This window comes from Scyliorhinus torazame, chromosome 19, assembly GCF_047496885.1.
Source record: "Scyliorhinus torazame isolate Kashiwa2021f chromosome 19, sScyTor2.1, whole genome shotgun sequence".
NCBI classification, from domain to species: Eukaryota; Metazoa; Chordata; class Chondrichthyes; order Carcharhiniformes; family Scyliorhinidae; genus Scyliorhinus; species Scyliorhinus torazame.
In genome coordinates, this window is record NC_092725.1 from 68,978,722 (window position 1) to 69,001,574 (window position 22,853).

Sequence of the window (22,853 nt, forward strand, 5' to 3'; positions counted from 1 at the left end):
ACGTACGGAGCTGACCGTCTCTGCCACCTGCGCCCAGGCACGGCGAACGGCGGCGGCTGAAAGCCTCGTTCCCGGGCGGGGGTCCAGGGTCATCCTCCTCGCCCCCACGGCATCCTGGTGGGTTTTGAGCTCTGCATTCACGAACCTTGGAGCTGCTTTCCTCACTGCCATCTTGTTGGCTGGGATGGTGTGTGCGGGGAGTGCAGTGCGGGGAGTGCGGCAGCAGCTTGTCAGCCTCCTGAGTGTCATTTGCGAATCCAGCACCGTTTCTCATGAGAATCGATTGCGTTCCACAGGGCGTCAATCCTAGCCCCTTAACAGTAGCGGAATTGTCCAGGACGGTGCTTTTGGGGGTGTGGGTTGGAGAGGGAAGGATATCAGCAACTTATCAGGTGATGCAGGAGGAGGAGGAGGCCTCGGCGGAGGAGTTAAAAGGTAAGTGGGAGGAGGAGCTGGGGGAGGAGATCAACGAGGGTATGTGGGGGGAGGCCCTGGGAATGGCAAACTCTTCCTCCTCTTGCGCAAGGCTCAGCCTGATACAATTTAAGGTGCTGCACAGGGGCAAGGCTAAGCCGTTTTTTGGGGAGTGAGGACAGATGTGCGAGGTGTTCGGGGAGCCCAGCAAACCACACCCACATGTTCTGGGCATGTCCAGCGTTGGAAGAGTTCTGGAGGGGCGTAGCGAGGATGGTGTCAAGGGTATTGAATTCCAGGGTCAGGCCTAGCTGGGGGCTCGTAATATTTGGGGTGTCGGACGAGCCGTGAGTGCAGGAGGCGAAAGAGGCCGGTATCCTGGCCTTTGCGTCCCTGGTAGCCCGGCGAAGGATTCTGCTTCAGTGGAAGGATGCGAGGCCCCCAAGCGTGGAATCCTGGAGTAACAACATGGCAGGGTTCATTAAATTGGAGAAGGTGAAATTTGTCTTAAGGGGATCTGGGCAAGGGTTCTTCAGGCAGTGGCAGCCGTTCCTAGACTTCCTGGAGGAGCGTTAGGAGATGGTCAGCAGCAGCAGCAACCCGGGAGGAAGGTGGGGCGGGGGGGGGGGGGGGTAAGGGGATGCACTATTGTTTACTGTTTAACGTTTATTTGTGCAATTTTGTTCTTGTTGTTTTATTATTTGGGAAAAGGGGGGGGGTTCTATTTTTCGGTTGTGATAATCTGTGAAAAATTTTGAATAAAAATTATTTTTTTAAGAACAGTAGCGGAATTGGTCCAGGTTTTACCGTCATGAAAGAAATCTTCATGATCATGAAGTTACCACAATCATCTGGAAAAGACAGACATTTTCTGTTGACTGCCTTTGTTTCCCGAACACCTCGGGCGCGATTCTCCACTCCCACGCCGGTTGGGAGAATCGCCTGGGCCGCCAAAATTTCCGGGGATGCTGGTCCGACGCCCTCCCGCGATTCTCCCAAGCGGCGGGAACGGCCTGGTCGAGTTTCGCGGGCCGCAGGCCGGAAAATCGCCAGAGACCCTCAAAATGGCGATTCTCCAGCATCCCCCTATTCTGAGGCCCGGATGGGCCGAGCGGCCAGGCCAAAACGGCGGGTTCCCCCTGGCGCCGTCCACACCTGGTCGCTGCAGTCGTGGGCGGTGCGTGAACGCTGGGGGGGCAGCCTGTGGGGGTGCGAGGGGGGATCCTGCACTGGGCTTCACCTGGAATGTGGGGTGGCCCGCGATCGGTGCCCACCGATCGTCGGGCCGTCCTCTCTGAAGGAGGACATCCTTCCTTCCGCGGCCCCGCAAGATCCGTCCCCCATCTTCTTGCAGGGCTGATTTAGAGAGGACGGCAACCATGCATGCGCGGGTTGGCGCCGGCCAACCCGCGCATGCGCGGATGACGCCCGTTATGCGGCGCCGGCCGCGTCATCTATGCATCAACATGGCGCGTGTAGATGACGCGGCCCCGATCCTGGCCCATTGTCAGTGTCTGAATCGGTCGGGACCGGGGCCGTTCCGCGCCGTCGTGAACCTCGACGGCGTTCACGACGGCGCGGCCACTTCGGCGTGGGAGTGGAGAATCCCGCCCCTCCCCTTTGAAAGAAAGAACTCTTCGTTATCATGGAGATTTCTTTACAATGGTGTTACATCCACTTTATACAAACTTAACATAACAAATATGTAACCACAGAACTTATTCCATCAAACAAGTGCAGTCTCCTGAGTTCGCATTTCCACGTGTCATGTTGTATAATTACAACGATTTAACCAAAACAAAGATAATAGCTTCAATGACATCATCAGAATCTATACATGGTAACATTATCATAACTTAAATCTTGTGTTTCATCATAACTTAAATCTTTCTTTTATCAATATGTTTTCCTAACAAATAGCAAAAATAAATCCTAGTTGTTACTAAAGTTGCAAAAAGCTAATTCTGATGATGGCTTAGTGACTGGGATTATAAATGCAGGTTTATTTTCTTTTGTGAAAGGGAAAAAATATGATCAGGATCTTTGAAAGTGCAAGAGTAGAAAGTGGGCCCACTGACATATCACTGAACGACAAGAGCAGAGAAAGGCAATAATTATAAAATGCAGTTGAAATACAGTTACAGGCTAGCTTTACAACAGTAGTTTATGGTTAAGAATGTTGCAGAGGGTTTGAAAAGTCCATTTAACAGACTGTAGCTCCCTTTTCTAATGGGTTAAAAAGTATTTAAATTATTTTGGCAATACCTAAGCTTCCTAGCCACTGGAAGTCACTTTGTCCATTCAACTTGGGGTTAGCACAATTGCTTCACAGTTCCAGGGTCCCATGTTCGATTCCCGGCTTTGGTCACTGTCTGTGCGGACGGTCTGCACATTCTCCCTGTGTGTGCGTGGGTTTCCTCCGGGTGCTCCGGTTTCCTCCCACAGTCCAAAGGTGTGCAGGTTAGGTGGATTGGCCATGCTAAATTGCCCTTAGTGTCCAAAATTGCCCTTAATGTCGGGTGGGGTTACTGGGTTATGGGGATAGGGTGGAGGTGTGGGCTTGGGTAGGGTGCTCTTTCCAAGAGCCGGTGCAGACTCGATGGGCCGAATGGCCTCCTTCTGCACTGTGAATTATATGATTCTATATGATTCTAAATCTAGCAAAAATGTCAACCCTTCAAAAACACGACCATTGTCAACTTCTGACCTAAAGAATTGACCTCAAAAATGTGACTTTTGCATGAATATTTATTTTATCTGATCGCTCCTCTATTGCTGTTTATAGGAGCTTATTGTGCACAGATCTATTGGGTGGGATGTATCGAACAACTCACCCCGTGTTTTGCGGCAGTGTGAAGTGGCCCGCCATTGGCTGACGGCTGGATCTTCTGGGCCCGCCGTTGTCAACATGGTTTCCTGTTAAACGCACCCCTTGCCAGGAATCTGGTGGAGGAAGTGCGCCGTCGGTGAGATCAGAAGATCCCACCTGCATGAATGGCCAGAAAGTTTTGACCTTTGTGTTTCCTGCAGTACAACGGGAATCACATTTGAAAATTACTTAATTGGCTTTGAAGTGCTTTGGGATGTTCCAGGGTTATGAAAGCCGCTATATAAATGCAAGTGTTTCCTTCCTTTCTTTAGAGCTGAGGGGTCTTAGAGCCCCTCAGTTAGAGTGGGGAAAATCTGACAGGCTTCCTGCTCCTGACTGCTGACGCTCGAGGAGGGCAGGTTGATGCACAATCAACAATTACACAAAGATGAGAGTTGGATGCAATCGAGGCTTTATTACACTAAGATGTGTGGCCTCCCACAGCAGCTGGCGAAATGACTGCTGTACGAGGAGCACACATATTTATACTCCACCTACTGGGTGGAGCCAGCAGGCAGGGAACTACCCCCGTACCTGTAGTACAGAGCCTTACCACAAAGCACCTAATATATACATCAGTGGTGACTACCATATTCACCCCCTGTTAAAATTGAGTCTGGCAGGGATGGTGGAGAACCATATACAAGTAGATGTTTTAAAGTACAGAAACAAAATTGAGTCCAGCAGGGGTGGAGGGGATTTATACAGAAGGATGATTTTTTTTTTAATGAGTCCCGATCAAGTTACAGGTTCAGTCGGTCCGGAGCCTTGATCTGTTGTTGGGAGCGCCGCAGTGAAGGCGGCGATTCCAGTGTCAGTATGGTCTCCGCTGACTCCAGGAGCATGCCAAAATCCTCTTCATCCTCGGGCCTGGGCAGGGGGAGGACGGGGGTTGCGGCTGGGTGTGCCGGGGGAGGGAGGGTGGCGCCGGGCCGGAGGGGTGGGTGTGTGTGTGTGTGTGTGTAACCAGCTGGTACCAGGTCCCTGAGGGAGACAGTATCTTGGCAGCCGTCGGGGTATGCTATGTAGACGTACTGTGGGCTGGCGTGGAGTAGCTGTACTCTCTCAACCAACGGGTCCGCCTTGTGGAGTCGTACGTGCTTACGGAGGAGTACGGGTCCTGGAGCTGCGAGCCAAGTCGGGAGCGACATCCCGGAGGTGGACTTCCTGGGGAAGGCAAAGAGACGTTCATGGGGTGTGTCATTAGTCGCAGTGCACAGGAGCGACCAAATGGAGTGCAGTGCTTCGGGGAGGACTTCCTGCCAGCTGGAGGCCGGGAGATTTCTGGACCATAGTGCCAGCTGGACGGCCCTCCAGACCGTCCCATTCTCCCTCTCCACCTGCCTGTTTCCCCGGGGTTATAGCTGGTCGTCCTGCTCGAGGCAATACCCTTGTTGAGCAGGAACTGATGCAGCTTATCGCTCATGAATGAGGATCCCCTGTCGCTGTGGACGTAGGCGGGAAGCCGAACAGAGCGAAGATGGTGTTGAGGGCTTTGGCATTGTCAGCCTTAATATGGTTGAAGGTCTGGTGAGCCTCGGCCGTTAGGAGAAAAAGAGTGGATTGAATGAGTGGGCGGGCCTTGTCTGCATAATTTGGGACCTACTGGACGTAGTAGGAAAAGAACCCCAGGCCATGTTTGAGGGCCTTGGGGCAGTGGGGGGAGGATGAGTTCCATGAGGGGGTGCATGCGGTCGGGATCGGGCCCCAGAACTATCTTCTGGACCACATAGCCGAGGATGGCTAAGCGGTTCGTGCTGAACACGCACTTCTCCTTGTTATAAATTAGGTTGAGGAGAGTGGCGGAAATTTGGCAAGGTTGGCATCATGGTCCCGCTGATCGTGGCCGCAGATGGTGACATTGTCTAGGTACGGGAAAGTGGCCTGCAGCCCATACCGGTCAACCATTCAGTCCATTTCCCGCTGAAAAACCGAGACCCTGTTAGTGACGCCAAAGGGAACCCTAAGAAAGTGGGAAAGGTGGCCATCTGCCTCGAAGGCAGTGTATGGATGGTCCGCCTTACGGATGGGGAGCCGGTGGTAGACGGATTTTAGGTCGACAGTTGAGAAGACCCGATACTGTGCAATCTGATTGACCATATCAGATATGCGTGGGAGGGGGTACGCGTTGAGCTGCGTGTATCTATTGATGGTCTGACTGTAGTCCACGACCATTCGGTGTTTCTCCCCAGTTTCCACAACTACCACTTGGGCTCTCCCGGGGCTGTTGCTGGCCTCCATGATGCCTTCCCGAAGCAGTCGCTGGTCTTCGGACCTGATGAACAAAGAACAAAGAACAAAGCAATGTACAGCACGGGAACAGGCCCTTCGGCCCTCCAAGCCCGTGCCGACCATGCTGCCCGACTAAACTACAATCTTCTACACTTCCTGGGTCCGTATCCCTCTATTCCCATCCTATTCATGTATTTGTCAAGATGCCCCTTAAATGTCACTATTGTCCCTGCTTCCACCACCTCCTCCGGTAGCGAGTTCCAGGCACCCACTACCCTCTGCGTAAAAAACTTGCCTCGTACATCTACTCGAAACCTTGCCCCTCTCACCTTAAACCTATGCCCCCTAGTAATTGACCCCTCTACCCTGGGGAAAAGCCTCTGACTATCCACTCTGTCTATGCCCCTCTTAATTTTGTATACCTCTATCAGGTCTCCCCTCAACCTCCTTCGTTCCAGTGAGAACAAACCAAGTTTATTCAACCGCTCCTCATAGCTAATGCCCTCCATACCAGGCAACATTCTGGTAAATCTCTTCTGCACCCTCTCTAAAGCCTCCACGTCCTTCTGGTAGTGTAGCGACCAGAATTGAACACTATACTCCAAGTGTGGCCTAACTAAGGTTCTATACAGCTGCAACATGACTTGCCAATTCTTATACTCAATGCCCCGGCCAATGAAGGCAAGCATGCCGTATGCCTTCTTGACTACCTTCTCCACCTGTGTTGCCCCTTTCAATGACCTGTGGACCTGTACTCCTAGATCTCTTTGACTTTCAATACTCTTGAGGGTTCTACCATTCACTGTATATTCCCTACCTGCATTAGACCTTCCAAAATGCATTACCTCACATTTGTCCTGATTAAACTCCATCTGCCATCTCTCCGCCCAAGTCTCCAAACAATCTAAATCCTGCTGTATCCTCCGACAGTCCTCATCGCTATCCGCAATTCCACCAACCTTTGTGTCGTCTGCAAACTTACTAATCAGACCAGTTACATTTTCCTCCAAATCATTTATATATACTACAAAGAGCAAAGGTCCCAGCACTGATCCCTGTGGAACACCACTGGTCACAGCCCTCCAATGAGAAAAGCATCCTTCCATTGCTACTCTCTGCCTTCTATGGCCTAGCCAGTTCTGTATCCACCTTGCCAGCTCACCCCTGATCCCGTGTGACTTCACCTTTTGTACTAGTTTACCATGAGGGACCTTGTCAAAGGCCTTACTGAAGTCCATATAGACAACATCCACTGCCCTACCTGCATCAATCATCTTAGTGACCTCCTCGAAAAACTCTATCAAGTTAGTGAGACACGACCTCCCCTTAACAAAACCGTGCTGCCTCTCACTAATACGTCCATTTGCTTCCAAATGGGAGTAGATCCTGTCTCGAAGAATTCTCTCCAGTAATTTCCCTACCACTGAAGTAAGGCTCACCGGCCTGTAGTTCCCGGGATTATCCTTGCTACCCTTCTTAAACAGAGGAATAACATTGGCTATTCTCCAGTCCTCCGGGACATCCCCTGAAGACAGCGAGGATCCAAAGATTTCTGTCAAGGCCTCAGCAATTTCCTCTCTAGCCTCCTTCAGTATTCTGGGGTAGATCCCATCAGGCCTTGGGGACTTATCTACCTTAATATTTTTTAAGACACCCAACACCTCGTCTTTTTGGATCTCAATGTGACCCAGGCTATCTACACACCCTTCTCCAGACTCAACATCTACCAATTTCTTCTCTTTGGTGAATACTGATGCAAAGTATTCATTTAGTACCTCGCCTATTTCCTCTGGCTCCAGACATAGATTCCCTTGCCTATCCTTCAGTGGGCCAACCCTTTCCCTGGCTACCCTCTTGCTTTTTATGTACGTGTAAAAAGCCTTGGGATTTTCCTTAACCCTATTTGCCAATGACTTTTCGTGACCCCTTCTAGCCCTCCTGACTCCTTGCTTAAGTTCCTTCCTACTTTCCTTATATTCCACGCAGGCTTCGTCTGTTCCCAGCCTTTTAGCCCTGACAAATGCCTCCTTTTTCTTTTTGACGAGGCCTACAATATCTCTCGTCATCCAAGGTTCCCGAAAATTGCCGTATTTATCCTTCTTCCTCACAGGAACATGCCGGTCCTGAATTCCTTTCAACTGCCACTTGAAAGCCTCCCACATGTCAGATGTTGATTTGCCCTCAAACATCCGCCCCCAATCTATGTTCTTCAGTTCCCGCCTAATATTGTTATAATTAGCCTTCCCCCAATTTAGCACATTCATCCTAGGACCACTCTTATCCTTGTCCACCAGTACTTTAAAACTTACTGAATTGTGGTCACTGTTACCGAAATGCTCCCCTACTGAAACATCTACCACATGGCCGGGCTCATTCCCCAATACCAGGTCCAGTACCGCCCCTTCCCTAGTTGGACTGTCTACATATTGTTTTAAGAAGCCCTCCTGGATGCTCCTTACAAACTCCGCCCCGTCTAAGCCCCTGGCACTAAGTGAGTCCCAGTCAATATTGGGGAAGTTGAAGTCTCCCATCACCACAACCCTGTTGTTTTTACTCTTTTCCAAAATCTGTCTACCTATCTGCTCCTCTATCTCCCGCTGGCTGTTGGGAGGCCTGTAGTAAACCCCCAACATTGTGACTGCACCCTTCTTATTCCTGATCTCTACCCATATAGCCTCACTGCCCTCTGAGGTGTCCTCTCGCAGTACAGCTGTGATATTCTCCCGAACCAGTAGCGCAACTCCGCCTCCCCTTTTACATCCCCCTCTATCCCGCCTGAAACATCTAAATCCTGGAACGTTTAGCTGCCAATCCTGCCCTTCCCTCAACCAGGTCTCTGTAATGGCAACAACATCATAGTTCCAAGTACTAATCCAAGCTCTAAGTTCATCTGCCTTACCCGTAATACTTCTTGCATTAAAACATATGCACTTTAGGCCACCAGACCCGCTGTGTTCAGCAACTTCTCCCTGTCTGCTCTGCCTCAGAGCCACACTGTCCCTATTCCCTAGTTCTCCCTCAATGCTCTCACCTTCTGATCTATTGCTCCCGTGCCCACCCCTGGGTGGTCCTGACCTGGGCGCTGTACCGTCTGCTCCTGGTGGCGACGGGTTTGCAATCTGGGGTTAAGTTTGCAAATAGGGAAGGTGGGTTGACCTTTAGGGTCGTGAGGCCACATACAGTAAGGGGTGGTATTGGCCCGCCGAATTTCAATGTTAGTCTCCAGACGTTGCACTGGAAGTACAGGCCGAGTAGCAAGGCAGCGCAGAGGTTGGGGAGGACGTAGAGGCAGAAGCCGCTGAACTCCACGCCCTGGACAGTGAGAATGGCTATGCAGTACCCCCGGATTGCCACGGAGTGGGACCCAGAGGCCGTGGAGATTCTCTGGTTGGCAGGGTGTGCCGCGAGGGAGCAGCGCCTTACCATATCTGAATGGATGAAGCACTCGGAGCTCCCGAAGTCCAGCAGGCAGGAGATCTCATGCCCATCGATTTTCACGTTGGTAGAGGCCGTTCTAGGTTGCGTGGGCGGGACTGGTCTATCGTGTCCGAGGTGAGACGCGGCTGGTCGTCGATGGTGGCAGACGATGGGGTGCCCGGGGGGCATGGGTCCTGGTATGATGGCGGTGCCCACGGGCCGCACGTGTCGTGGGGAAATAAGATGGTGACACCTGATGATCCTGGGGAGGACAAGATGGCGGCGCCCACGGGCCGCACATGGTGGGCGTCGAACAAGATGGCGGCACCCACGGGCCGCACGTGGTGGGGTCGAACAAAATGGCGGTGCCCACGGGCCGCACGTGGTCCAGGGAGGTGAAGATGGTGGCGCCCAATGGCCGTACGTTGGGGAGGGTCGGAACAATAGCGGGGACTACGCGGGCCTGGCACACCGCAGCGAAGTGTCCCTTCTTGCCGCAGGCCTTGCAAAGGGCGCTCCGGGCCGGGCAGCGTTGTCGGGGTGTTTTGGCTGCCCACAGAAGTCACATTTGGCACCACCGGGGTTGGTTGGCTGCTACGCGGCACAGGCGTGGGGTTGGCTGAGTGGGGTCCCCAATGGGGCAGCCATCTGCGGAGTCCACGATGTGTAGGAGGGGTGAGCCGCACGGCCGGGGGTGTAGGCCTGGATGTTGCGTGAAGCGACCGTCAGCGACAGTGCTAGCTTTTTGGTTGACGCGAGGTCGAGCATGGCTCCTTCTAAGAGGCGCTGGCGGATGTAATCCGACTCTATTCCCGTAATAAAAGCATCTCTCATGGGCAAGTTCAAGTGTTCCATGGCCGTGACGGCCTGACAGTCACAGTCTCTGACTAGGGGAATTAGAGCACGCCAGAAATCGTCCACTGACTCCAAGGAAGTTGACTACGAGTGGAGAGGGTATGTCTGGCGTAGAGCGTGTTAGTCTGCTGAGCGTAGTTTTCCTTCAGTAGCGCCATTGCATCTTCCTAGGTCGGCGCGTCCTGGATAAGTGGAAAGACGTTGGAGCTCAGCCGCGTGTAGAGGATCTGAATCTTCTGAGCTTCCAAAATTGGTTTGGTGCAGACCTGATGTAAGCTTCGAAACAGGCTAGCCAATGTTCAAAGTCCTTTTTGGAGTTGTCTGATTGCGGATCCAGCTGTAGGCGATCCGGCTTGATGCGGAGATCCATCTTCTGAAAACCTTAGTGTAATAAATTGATGCACGATCAATTACACAAAGACGAGAGTTGGATGCAATCGAGGCTTATTACACTAAGATGTGTGGCTTCCCACAGCAGCTGGCGAAATGGCTGCCGTACGAGGAGCACACATATTTATACTCCGCCTACTGGTGGAGCCAGCAGGCAGGGATCTGCCCCCGTACCTGTAGTACAGGGCCTTACCACAAAGCACCTAATAACGACAACAGTGGTGACTACCACACAGGTAACGTTTGACTGCCATATCTCTTTGTCTGAAAACTCCAATGGTGCACATTTTCAGAATATGATTGCTTGGATGAGATACTGCTAATATTTCAGCACCCATGTATTCTATCAAAGAGTCGATCCCTTGCAGAGGGCAGAAAATTGGCAAGGAAACAATTCTCTTCAAAATTGTAAGAGTTACTTTGGTTCATATATATATAGTTAACACTGGGAGCTTCAATTTTAACCTCTTGTGCAGCTCCGATTTCAATTGGTGGCCACTGCCTTCAGTTGCCAAGGCTATGAGATCATGAATTCTCTCACTAAACCTCTCCCCTCTCTCCTTCAAGAAATTCCTTAAAACCTGCTGCTTGAACTAAAGCATCTTCTAATGTCCCCTTTTCTGGCTCAGTATCAAATTTTATTTGATAACACGCTTGTGGAGCACCTTCAGACACATTACTATGTTAAATAAAAGGTGCTTTTGTGCATTTTCAGTAGTTACACTATTGTTTTAATAACTATCATCTTAATTATGAGTTACGACCCTTGAAGTAGCAAAATTCATTAGCGAAATTCAAATGTGCCTATAATGAGGTTTCTTCTTTCCACTGAGTGAAGGTTTTCATAATGGCTTTTAAATGCATTTCGGCCTTCTCACAAAAGCCACTTTCTGGAAGTTTAGCACACCTTCAGCATTCAGTGAATCATCATAGTCCTTGCAAACCAATGGAATAAAGTTACACCGCAGCATTCGTATGAGGAATTGGGAACAATCTGTGTTCTAGAAAACTTGCAGTGCATTAGATTGACGGCAGTTTTGTTTGAACGTTAACCTTTGCACACTTTCCTAGAAGTCCCATCCATGTCTATGAAATGAGCTATTAAAACCAATTTTGAATTGCACGCTATTCCCAATCCATATTCTGCATCTGAATTTGGTTGTGAAAGAAAGGAAACTAAAAGCAAGTGGAGGCTTGTTGACCTGTATGGATTCTGCTGCCATTCTGTTGTTTCCAAGCATTACGGAGCAGTAGAGTGACTCAGGATTTGGAGGGCTTTGTTTCACAGCGGGGCACTGGATGGGAGGATGACAGAATGGAACATGTTCAGCTTCCACTTTAAGGGCGTCTGAAAAGGGATTTACTTTGCACTGTGTACAAATGGCCAGAAAATCTTCAGGCAAAATTGCACCTCTTAACTAACAATGCCAGTGTAGAGCGGCGTCTTCTTAGAAAAGGACAACAATTCAGCTTTCTTTTTCTTCAGCATGGATTACGGTCTCCTTTTGAATTGGTAGGAATGTCCCACAGTTTATTAGCAATCTGCAGCCATTGATTACAAAACTGCATGTGAACACTTAACAAAGCAGAAACTTAAATGCTGCATGAAGTGAGATTCAGCCGGATAAACTCAAGCTAATTCGCAAGGGAAGAGTACTGTCACTTGTTTCTGTTCTTATATTCCAGTATGAAATGTGAGGCATAATTCTTAAATGAGTACCATCAATAGGTTTCAAGTTGTATTGACATTTTAAAGATGCTGCAATTAAGAGATTCAGCACTTGCTCATTTTACGTTTCTGTCACAGCTGAAGATTAGGTGCAGCTCAATAAAAAGAAAATCGGTCTTCATGTTCACTGAAGATCATTTGTGGCCTATGCACAAATTGCCCTTGATCTGCCTGCATTTCAACGTGACACCAACTAAGTTCCATCCTAATGTCCATGTAACCCACGTTAGTGAGCCGCCTTACTCAACGTGATTTACACAGGCATTCACAACTAGTTAAACAGTGTTTCATGTCAAGAGTTGCAGGGGGCGAAATTGGACTTGACAGTACCCTATCTTCCAATGCTACAATTTCCCTCAGAGTACCAAAATGGCGCTCATGGGACATCCACAGACTAACGACATCGGATGCCATTTTGGTAAGGGGATTAGAGTGCGCACTTAATATCAGTTGGAATTATGGCGAGTGAGCAGATCATGATGTCAGTCAGCATGTAACGTTAATTTGATGCCAAAACTGCCACTTTAGAATGTGAGAAGGTGGGTTAGGTATGAGGATACCATCATATTTAATAGTTTCATCCCTGCCACTAGACACAACCTCAGCAGTGGTCTTTCCCATAATGGACAGCACCATCTCCTCCATGTGGGTTAGAATATGCAGATGCACCCTTCCCCCTCCAGTTAGTTCTGCTACCTCTGGCTATCTCCTGCAAGCGAGAGAGGACAGCATGTCAGTGTCTACCACATATTACATCTTAGTGATATGGATGTCAAGGTTGAATAACTGGCAGTATACACGAGATTTGACACCCGAGTGTGAAGCTTCCAACAGCGCTAAGTTTGTGAGAGCGAGTCAAAATGCTGGAAGGTTATGTGTGGAAGATGGAACATAATGTGAATAAGTGTGAAGTTACCCACTTTGGTAGAAAAAAACTGAAATGCAGAGTATTTCTTAAATGGTGAGATGTCCAAAGGGATCTGGGTGTCCTTGTTCAAGACTCACTAAAGGCTCACATGCGGGTTCAACTGAGTTTTAATCAGTAAGGGAATCAAGGTTTATGGGAATAAGGAAGGAAAGGGGAGTTGAGGATTATATTAACTCAGCCATGTCCTCATTGAATGGTGGAGCAGACTGAATGGGCCAAATGGCCTACTCCTGCTCCTATGTCTGATGGTCTTACGCTCTAATATACAATGAGGAAGGTAAATGGTCTGCTGGCTTTCATCGGAAGGGGAGGTGAGTACAGGAATAAAAATATCTTGCTGCAATTGTATGGAATCTTGGTGATGCCGCACTGGAGTATTGTGTACAGTTTCTTTATTGAAGGAAGGGCATACTCGCCGTAGAGGGAGTGCAATGGTGACTTATCAGACGAATCCCTGGGATAGTGGGTTTGTCTTCTGAGGAGTTATTGATGAAACTAGGCCCGTATTCTCTAGAGTTTCAAAGAATGAGAGGGATCTCATTGAAACGTACAAAATTCTTAAATGCCTTGACTTGGTAGATGTTGATGGGATGCTTCCCCTGGCTGGCAAGCCTAGCATTGGGGGGTGGGGGGTAACAGTCTCATAATAAGGGGCAGGCCATTTAGGACTGAGATGAGCAATTGGTTTACTCAGACGCTGGTGAATCTTTGGAATCTAAACCCCAGAGGGCTTTGGAAGCTCAATCATTGAGCACATTTAAGACATAGATAGATTTCTGAATGCTAATGACATCAAGGGTCAGGGGGTAGCAAGGGAAAATGTCATTGAGGTAAACGACTAGCCATGACCTTTTTAAAAAATAAATTTAGAGTTCCCAATTATTTTCTTTTCCAATTCAGGGCAATTTATTGTGGCCAATCCACCTAACCTGCGCCACTGTGCTGCCCTAGCCATGAACTAAATGAATGGTAGAGCAGGCTCGATGGGCTGAATGGCCTACTTCCACGTCTATATTCCTATATTCTTTCCTGTCTTCCAATGTGTCATGATTGGTAGCGTTTGCTGGAGGTTGAATTATGGGGATTTTGTGAATTGAGCAGTGTTTGAGACTTAGTGGTACAATTGGTAGAAAATGATATTTGAAAATGCATTCACTAACCTTGACCACCCATGTAAGGTCATCAGACTTCCTGTGTTACCTCATCCACGTTCATGGGGATAATCTCCTGGCATTAACTTCCATTCCTCTGTTCCCACTGCCTTATTTCCGTGTGTCACAAGGGCCACATGGTCCCCTGAGAATACAGGGCATTTTTTTGCCTTTCTACCTCCTCCAGCAAGGGCTTTAGTGCAATGTTTGAAAGCGGTTGTGCATATGTTTTCTCTTTAAGAGATGCGGGTTAGCCTAAGGTGGTGCTAACGAGTAATGATATTGGGCCTCCTGCTGATGCAAGGAGCCAATCAATAGCCTGGTTACCACTGGTTGCCGACAATAATCACAATAGTGAGTAGGCAATATAAATGTGGCATCAAATGGGTACACCACCACACAAGCTATCCGATTTAGGTGGTATGGAGGCTTAAGTTCAAGAGCCTGCATTTAGTTTTTTAAAATATATGTCCTTTCTAGAGAATCTAAGCGATTAATTTTTATCTTTCAAAGAGTGGGTAGGTGGATAGGTAGGTGGGTGTGTGTAGCGGTGGGTGAGCTGGTTAGGTGGGCGATGAGTGAGTGGGTGTATAGTTGGATGAGTCTGGTTAGGTCCGGGAGCAGCCATATGAGGCGGGGCTGGTGGTCGAGGGATAATTCTGTCTGGTCTGAAAGGTTGTGGGGTCTGTGGAGTAGACAGGTGGTCGGGATTGTTGGGGAGAGACGGTAATCAGATCACGTCAGGAGGTTAGTTGGGTCGTCAGCCACTGACCAGATGGCAGTTTTGTATGTGTTCCTTAAATTTACAATTTATTGAACGTATGAACAGGGTGGGAATGGGGACAAGCAAGTTTGACGGCACCATTCGATTCCAGAGCCATTTTTCTGGAGGTCAGATTGGGTGGTCGTATTTGAACCCTATTTGACCTATTTGAAAATGGCAGGTACTTATTAGGCTTCTTTAAAAGCCATGTAAGGCCTGGATCAGAGGCCAACTAGAATTTTCTAATCAAACTGCGGGCCCGGCTGTGGCATTGGTAGCATATAGGTGGCCTCCCAGCGTAAGAACTGTAAGGCTCTGTATCGCTACACCAGAGAGGAGAGTGGGGAAGTCACTGGCGTGGCCATAGGTCACCCATTGGAAGGGCCTTCCCTCCACAGTGATCACCCAGCCTCTTTGTTCATTTTTATTTCAATTTTTCAAAGTTGGTGAGAGGCCAAATATCAAAATGGAGGCATCCCCTCTCGACAACTGAAGACTGCGGCTCATTCCATGCAGGCGGTTTCCTATTGGCCCTCCAGCTTTTAAAGCCCATTTGACATCTTTAAATGGAAGGTGAGCATGCCCTTTGGTCACTGATTGGCCAATCATGGCAATATCACTGCAGACACAGAATGGGTTCACATTTGGCCCTGACTTCGGGGTCTTTTCGTAAAAGCGGCATGGTAGCACAGTGGTTAGCACTGTTGCTGCACAGCACCAGGGTCTCGGGTTCGATTCCCGGCTTGGGTCACTGGCTGTGCGGAGTCTGCACGTTCTCCCTGTGTCTGCGTGGGTTTCCTCCGGGTGCTCCGGTTTCCTCCCACAAATCCTGAAAGACGTGCTGTTAGGTAATTTGGACATTCTGAATTCTCCCTAAATGTACATTGACAGGCGCCGGAATGTGGCGACTTGGGGATTTTCACAGTAACTTCATTGCAGTGCTAATGTAAGCTTACTTGTGAGACTAATAAAGATAATTATTATTAAAAAATGCAAATTCCGACCATTGCATGATACTGAATAAGACGAGGAGCAGACCCTTGAACTGGAGAAGGGTCATGAAATAACAGACTTTACACTGTTGATCAGGGAGCTATCCTAGCCTAAAACAGCCATAAGGGAGTAGGGAAAGGTGAGACCAAAGACCCCCCCCCCCCCCACCCCAAGCCAAAGGACTAGCACTATTTTACACAATTGTATCTTTTCCCCTTTGTCACTCAATCACAAACGTGTTCATAAAAACACTTAACAAGCTTCATTTGAAGAAATTGCTTTTTCATTCTTGCCCTGGAATAGCAGTTTTCAAGTGGCCAAAAACGTCAGCACATTGCTTTAATAGCAGGGCATTTATTTCCAGTAAACACCAGTGATCTCCTTGCTGCATCTGTGCATTGCTAATTGACTAATGTTACAGATTTCCCCAGGGGTGGACTGAAGTATTTTATTATGGTTGTCACAGTGACACCGAGGAACTCCCCAGTCCCCAGGCCAGTTCACAGAGCCTCTTTTCTTTTCGCACCCCTGTTCTTACCTTTGTTCATCTCCTTGTCACCTTCAGTTCATCTTCAATTTAAATAGGCAAAAGGATATTCGGGGGATTTTTCAACTTTTCTTTTACGATCAGGAGCCTTGCTTACTGAGTGTGCAAATCGCAAATCTGGACTGGCATGCCCATTATGTTCTGCTCAAAACTTTTTGGAAGATGTGGCGAGTCTATCCAAATCTCTGATAATGTTGCCAGCTCTGTTACATGAGCAAAGTTCCTTAACAGAATCAAAGAAAATATGACATTATGTATACTTTTGGTGGCATTTCTCACCAGTGAACTTCTTTTTCAACCTCCAAGATTTATTTTCTCTTTTTCAGGCCAGATGGAATTGGAACTGTAACAGTGGAAGAAAAAGAAAGATTTAATAAGATTAAAGAAAGACTTTTGTGCCTCCTTGAAAATCAGATCACCCACTTCAGGTAATTTGCTTTTTGTATGTTTGACATTAAAATAAAGTCATTTATTATTTTGCTGTTCTCATGTCTGGACCCATCAACCTTGATTTTAACACTGGTCGCCTTTAAGGCAGAGCAGGAGTGGCACATCAGCGCTTTGGCATGGAGCCTAGACTACTGTGACTCCCCGAGCTTAATGTAAATATGTCTCTGCTATCTGCTGCCCAAAATGGGTGGGAATAACATCTGGCCTGTCAGGCGGGAGCGGGAATCGGGACAGGAGTCGGTCACAACTAGGGATACAGGGCAAATGGGTCCCGAGTATAAGGTAAGTATTTGGGGGATATGGTTGGGGATTGGGTGGTGCGGAGCCAATTTTGGTTTGGCACGGGTGATGGGTAGGGGCATGATCATGGCAGGAAAATCCCAAGGGGCTCATATATTTTTAAAAGAATTCCATTCATCCAGCTTTGGACCAGGTAAAGCCATTTTTAATTTTAAAAATTCTTTCCCAGGACATGGGCATCGCTGCTTAGGCCAACATTTTTATTGCCCATCCCTAATTGCGCTTGAGAAGATTGTGGTGAGCTGCCTTCTTGAAGCACTGTAGTCCATGGTGTGTAGGTACACCCACAGTCCTATTAGGAAGGGAGCTTTATGATTTTGAGCCGGTGACAGTGGAGGAACAGCAATATATTTCCAAGTCAGGATGATGAGTGGTTTAGAAGGGAATTTGCAGGCGGTGGTGGCCCCATATATCTGATGCTCTTGTCCTTCTGGGTAGTCGAGGTTATGGGTTTGGATGGTGCAGTCGAAGGAACCTTGGTGAGTCACTGTGGTGCATCTTGTTGATAGTACACATTGCTGCCACTGCTCGTAGATGGCAGAGGGACTGGACTTTAAAGGTGGGGTGGCAGTTAAGCAGACTGCTTTCTCCTGGATTGTGTCAAGCCTCTTGAGTGTTGTTGGTGCTGCACTCATCCAAGCAAGTGGAGGGTATTCCATTCCACTCCTGACTTGTGCCTTGTAGATGGCGGACAGGATTTGAAGAGTCAGGAGGTGAGTTAGTCACCACAGAATTTGAAGCCTCTGACTTACTCTTATAGCCATACCATTTACATGCCTAGTCCAATTCAGTTTCTGGTCAACGGTAACACCCCCCCCCCCCCCCCCCCCCCCGGATGTTAATTGTGGTGGGATTCAGTGATTGTAATGTCATCGAATGTAAAGGAACGATGGTTGTATTCTCTCTTGATGGAGATGGTGATTATCTGACACTTGTGCGGCACAAATATTCCTTGCCACATATCTGCCTAAGTCTGAATGTTGTCCAGTTCTAGTTACATATGGGACTGCTTCAGTGTCTTTTGATGACAAAAAGGTAAACTGCTCTGTTAGAATTAAGTTTTATTAATATGGAGTCGAACACGTTCTTAGAACATTCCAAAGTGTTTTAAAACCAATTGATTGTTTTGAAATGCAGCCACGGGTGTTATGTCAATAAATGTAGGAGGTATGTTGAAAACAACAAGATCCAACAAACAACAAAAAAAAACCAAGATAATTTGATGTCTGGTATTAGTTAGGGGAAAAGAGTGATGGCCAGGATACCTCACAACTTTACTTCATATAGCACTGTGTGATTTTCTATGTCTACTTGAGCAAAGAATATGCAAGGCCTGAGTGGAATATAAGGACAGTAGGAAGGAACTTAAGCAAGGAGTCAGGAGGGCTAGAAGGGGTCATGAAAAGTCATTGACAAATAAGGTTAAGGAAAGTCCCAAGGCTTTTTATACGTACATAAAAAGCAAGAGGGTAGCCAGGGAATGGGTTGGCCCACTGAAGGATAGGCAAGGGAATCTATGTGTGGAGCCAGAGGAAATGGGCGAGGCACTAAATGAATACTTTGCATCAGTATTCACCAAAGAGAAGAAATTGGTAGATGTTGAGTCTGGAGAAGGGTGTGTCGATACCCTGGGTCACATTGAGATCCAAAAAGACGAGGTGTTGGGTGTCTTAAAAAATATTAAGGTAGATAAGTCCCCAGGGCCTGATGGGATCTACCCCAGAATACTGAAGGAAGCTGGAGAGGAAATTGCTGAGGCCTTGACAGAAATCTTTGGATCCTCACTGTCTTCAGGTGATGTCCCGGAGGACTGGAGAATAGCCAATGTTGTTCCTCTGTTTAAGAAGGGTAGCAAGGATAATCCAGGGAACTACAGGCCGGTGAGCCTTACTTCAGTGGTAGGGAAATTACTGGAGAGAATTCTTCGAGACAGGATCTACTCCCATTTGGAAGCAAATGGACGTATTAGTGAGAGGTAGCATGGTTTTGTGAAGGGGAGGTCGTATCTCACTAACTTGATAGAGTTTTTCGAGGAGGTCACGATTGATGCAGGTAGGGCAGTGGAAGTTGTCTATATGGACTTCAGTAAGGCCTTTGACAAGGTCCCTCATGGTAGACGAGTACAAAAGGTGAAGTCACACGGGATCGGGGTGAGCTGGCAAGGTGGATCCAGAACTGGCTAGGTCATAGAAGGCAGAGAGTAGCAATGGAAGGATGCTTTTCTAATTGGAGGGCTGTGACCAGTGGTGTTCCACAGGGATCAGTGCTGGGACCTTTGCTGTTTGTAGTATATATAAATGATTTGGAGGAAAATGTAACTGGTCTGATTAGTAAGTTTGCAGACGACACAAAGGTTGGTGGAATTGCGGATAGCGATGAAGACTGTCAGAGGATACAGCAGGATTTAGATTGTTTGGAGACTTGGGCGGAGAGATGGCAGATGGAGTTTAATCAGGACAAATGTGAGGTAATGCATTTAGGAAGGCCTAATGCAGGTAGGGAATATACAGTGAATGGTAGAACCCTCAAGAGTATTGAAAGTCAAAGAGATCTAGGAGTACAGGTCCACAGGTCACTGAAAGGGGCAACACAGGAGGAGAAGGTAGTCAAGAAGGCATATGGCATGCTTGCCTTCATTGGCCGGGGCATTGAGTATAGGAATTGGCAAGTCATGTTGCAGCTGTATGGAACCTTAGTTAGGCCACACTTGGAATATAGAGGTCAATTCTGGTCGCCACACTACCAGAAGGATGTAGAGGCTTTAGAGAGGGTGCAGAAGAGATTCACCAGAATGTTGCCTGGTATGGAGGGCATTAGCTATGAGGAGCGGTTGAATAAACTCGGTTTGTTCTCACTGTAACGAAGGAGGTTGAGGGGCGACCTGATAGAGGTCTACAAAATTATGAGGGGCATAGACAGAGTGGATAGTCAGAGGCTTTTCCCCGGGGTAGAGGGGTCAATTACTAGGGGGCATAGGTTTAAGGTGAGAGGGGCAAAGTTTAGAGTAGATGTACGAGGCAAGTTTTTTACGCAGAGGGTAGTGGGTGCCTGGAACTCGCTACCGGAGGAGGTGGTGGAAGTAGGGATGATAGTGACATTTAAGGGGCATCTTAACAAATACATGAATAGGATGGGAATAGAGGGATACGGACCCAGGAAGTGTAGAAGATTGTAGTTTAGTCGGGCAGCATGGTCGGCACGGGCTTGGAGGACCGAAGGGCCTGTTCCTGTGCTGTACATTTCTTTGTTCTTTGTTCTTTGTTTGAAGGTGGGCCTCAGATTAACATCTCATTCCAAGTGTTAGCTCTTCCGGCAACCCTCTACTACACTCTGACTTCAGCTGTAGTCCTTAATGGGACTTGGATTCCCAAATGTCTGATTCACGTTGCATGTTACTAAGTCTGAGTATTAAGTCAGAAGCTCAATTTTTCCCTGTTTACATGCACGTCTCATGATGTGATCCCTCAGTTGTTCCACCATTCTGTGAACTTTCATCAGTGGAAGATCAAACATCAAGTTGTGGCATCTGCTGTCCTTTCACCCTGTTGATTTTTGTATGAAGGGTAAATGATTAACATTAAATATGTAAATAGACAGTCTATATACTCAATGATGTAAGATCACATGACAATAGAGTATGCCGAGAGATAATTCTATGTCAAACTCGTGCTAAACATACTTACTGTATATAATTAGTAGAATATTCAATAAAAGGTATGGTTTACTAACAGGATTGCCTCCAGCAGTATCTGTAAATCCTAACTAAGACCCACAACGTCAGATAAGATTTTTGAAGGTGACCCTAAACATGATAGTTAACTCAAAATGTCCTCATAAACATGTATTTAAATAGAAAAGGCATCAATTTAAAGGAATAAGACATATATTGTTCATATATTAAAAATCTTGCAGCTGTAATACCATGACGTAAGATTTTACCATTATAAATATCGTTGCCTTATTTATAATGGAACTGCACATGTAAATTTGTCTTATAATAAATCCACACCATCACTGGCTCTCCTCCCTCCACTCAATGTCCCACTAATAGGGAAATACAACACAGGGAGAGGGGACAGTTAAAATATGGTGAGTTGAATAAGGGTGTTTGCATCATAAATATGGAGATCAGCATTAATAACAATAATAATCATTATTGTCACAAGTAGGCTTATATGAACACTGCAATGAGGTTACTGTGAAAAGCCCCTAGTCGCCACATTCCGGTGCCTGTTCGGGTACACGAGGGAGAATTCAGAATGTCCAAATTGCCTAACAGCACGTCTTTCGGGATTTGTGGGAGGAAACCGGAGCAACCGGGGGAAACCCGCTCAGACACGGGGAGAACGTGCAGACTCCACACGGACAGTGACCTAAGCTGGGAATCGAACCTGGGACCCTAACACTTTGAAGCAACAGTGCTAACCACTGTGCTATTAATTCTTCAACTGCATGCCCTGGTCCAATTATTCTCTTGTTCTTTGTCCCAGTTCAGTTGAAACTTCGTCTGCACTTGCTGCTCAGAGCCTTCACCTTCGGATGGTGTGAAGGGGAGTGGGCCCATGGTATGGGAGCAGTGGGGGCAGAGAGGGGGGGGGGCAGCAAGTTGGGCAGTTCTGAGTTGGTAAAATACTATAAGTGATATCAGATCAGCAGCCTGTTACACATCCAGGCTCAACATCAGAGTCATACTGTCCGGTCTGATATCATCTGTTTTTATTTTCCTGTCCAAGTACGAATGTTTCACCCACTGTGCGCAACTCCACGAATCAGCTCTAAGCTTAAAATGACACTTTAATGTTGGTGCATGGCCATTCAATGCAGTCGCCCAAATTACTTGGGTCAGTATTTTAATGAAGATTTTGTTGTGGTGCACCTGTTAAATAGCAAAGACAATTCAGACAAGATGTGGCTTTCACTCATCTTGATAACACCACACCATTCAGACAGCGGAGGAAACCTAATAGGGACACAGCTGAATTGACAAGCCTCTCCTCCAACACTTTCCTGAACAATTAGGCCAATGCTGCATTCTATTTCCAATTTAAAATAATGATAGTCTCTGCGATCACTGCAAGAAAAGGAGTTAGTGTGAATTGAAGTAGATTGAATGTTGTGTGCTTCTCAATTTCTGTTCATTTGATCTCAATTCAGTAATCTTTAGAAAACGAGCTTCAGTTCGGACCTCTCTTTAGATTCAAACATGTTGCGTCAGATGGATAGATTTTTAATTCTAGCTATTTCAATAAAATCACTCACCACTGGCAGATTCAGTCGAAAGGTTAGAAATTGGTGTGACTGTGTTCATCAGTATCCCTCAAATGGGCTGTGAGATATGCATGATTGCAACACAATAGCCTGTAGCTATCATCAACTACTGTTTATATTGTTAATAACCAGTAGGTTGAAATAATATGTCACTTAGAGGCACCAGCAAGGATACGAGCATGAAGTGGAGCTGTCTCCCGTTGATCGATGTCATTTAAATTCAGTCAGAATTATTTATCCATGAAATCGTCAAAGGATATTCATTTTACCCAACTATTTCAATAAATCTAGACAGAACAATGTACAAAACATGACCGACTGTTCAGCGGGTCTGTCCCATTCAGTTATATTGCAACAAAGTTCCAGAGGAATGGAACACTTTCGCTATGAAGAAAGGTTGGATGGGCTGAGATTGTTTTCCTTGGAACAGAGGAGGCTAAGGGTAAAGGTGTGTAAAAGTATAAGGGGCCTTGATGGAGTGAATAGGAAGGAACTTTTTTTAAAATCAGAGATCAACAGAGGTAGGTCAATGACCAGGGGGCATCGC

The 22,853-nt window shown here is 47.3% G+C and overlaps 1 protein-coding gene across 15 annotated transcripts in view; it reads left to right on the forward strand.

The window, feature by feature from the left end:
* The window catches only part of cadps2 (Ca++-dependent secretion activator 2), a 1,044,194-nt gene that overhangs the window by 757,208 nt on the left and 264,133 nt on the right, over positions 1–22,853 (forward strand). For all 15 annotated transcript variants that reach the window (XM_072484477.1, XM_072484475.1, XM_072484478.1 and 12 more), the window contains exon 14: positions 16,615–16,716. In XM_072484477.1, coding sequence (XP_072340578.1) covers positions 16,615–16,716 — 102 coding nt within the window. The remainder of the gene's footprint in view (positions 1–16,614; positions 16,717–22,853) is intronic.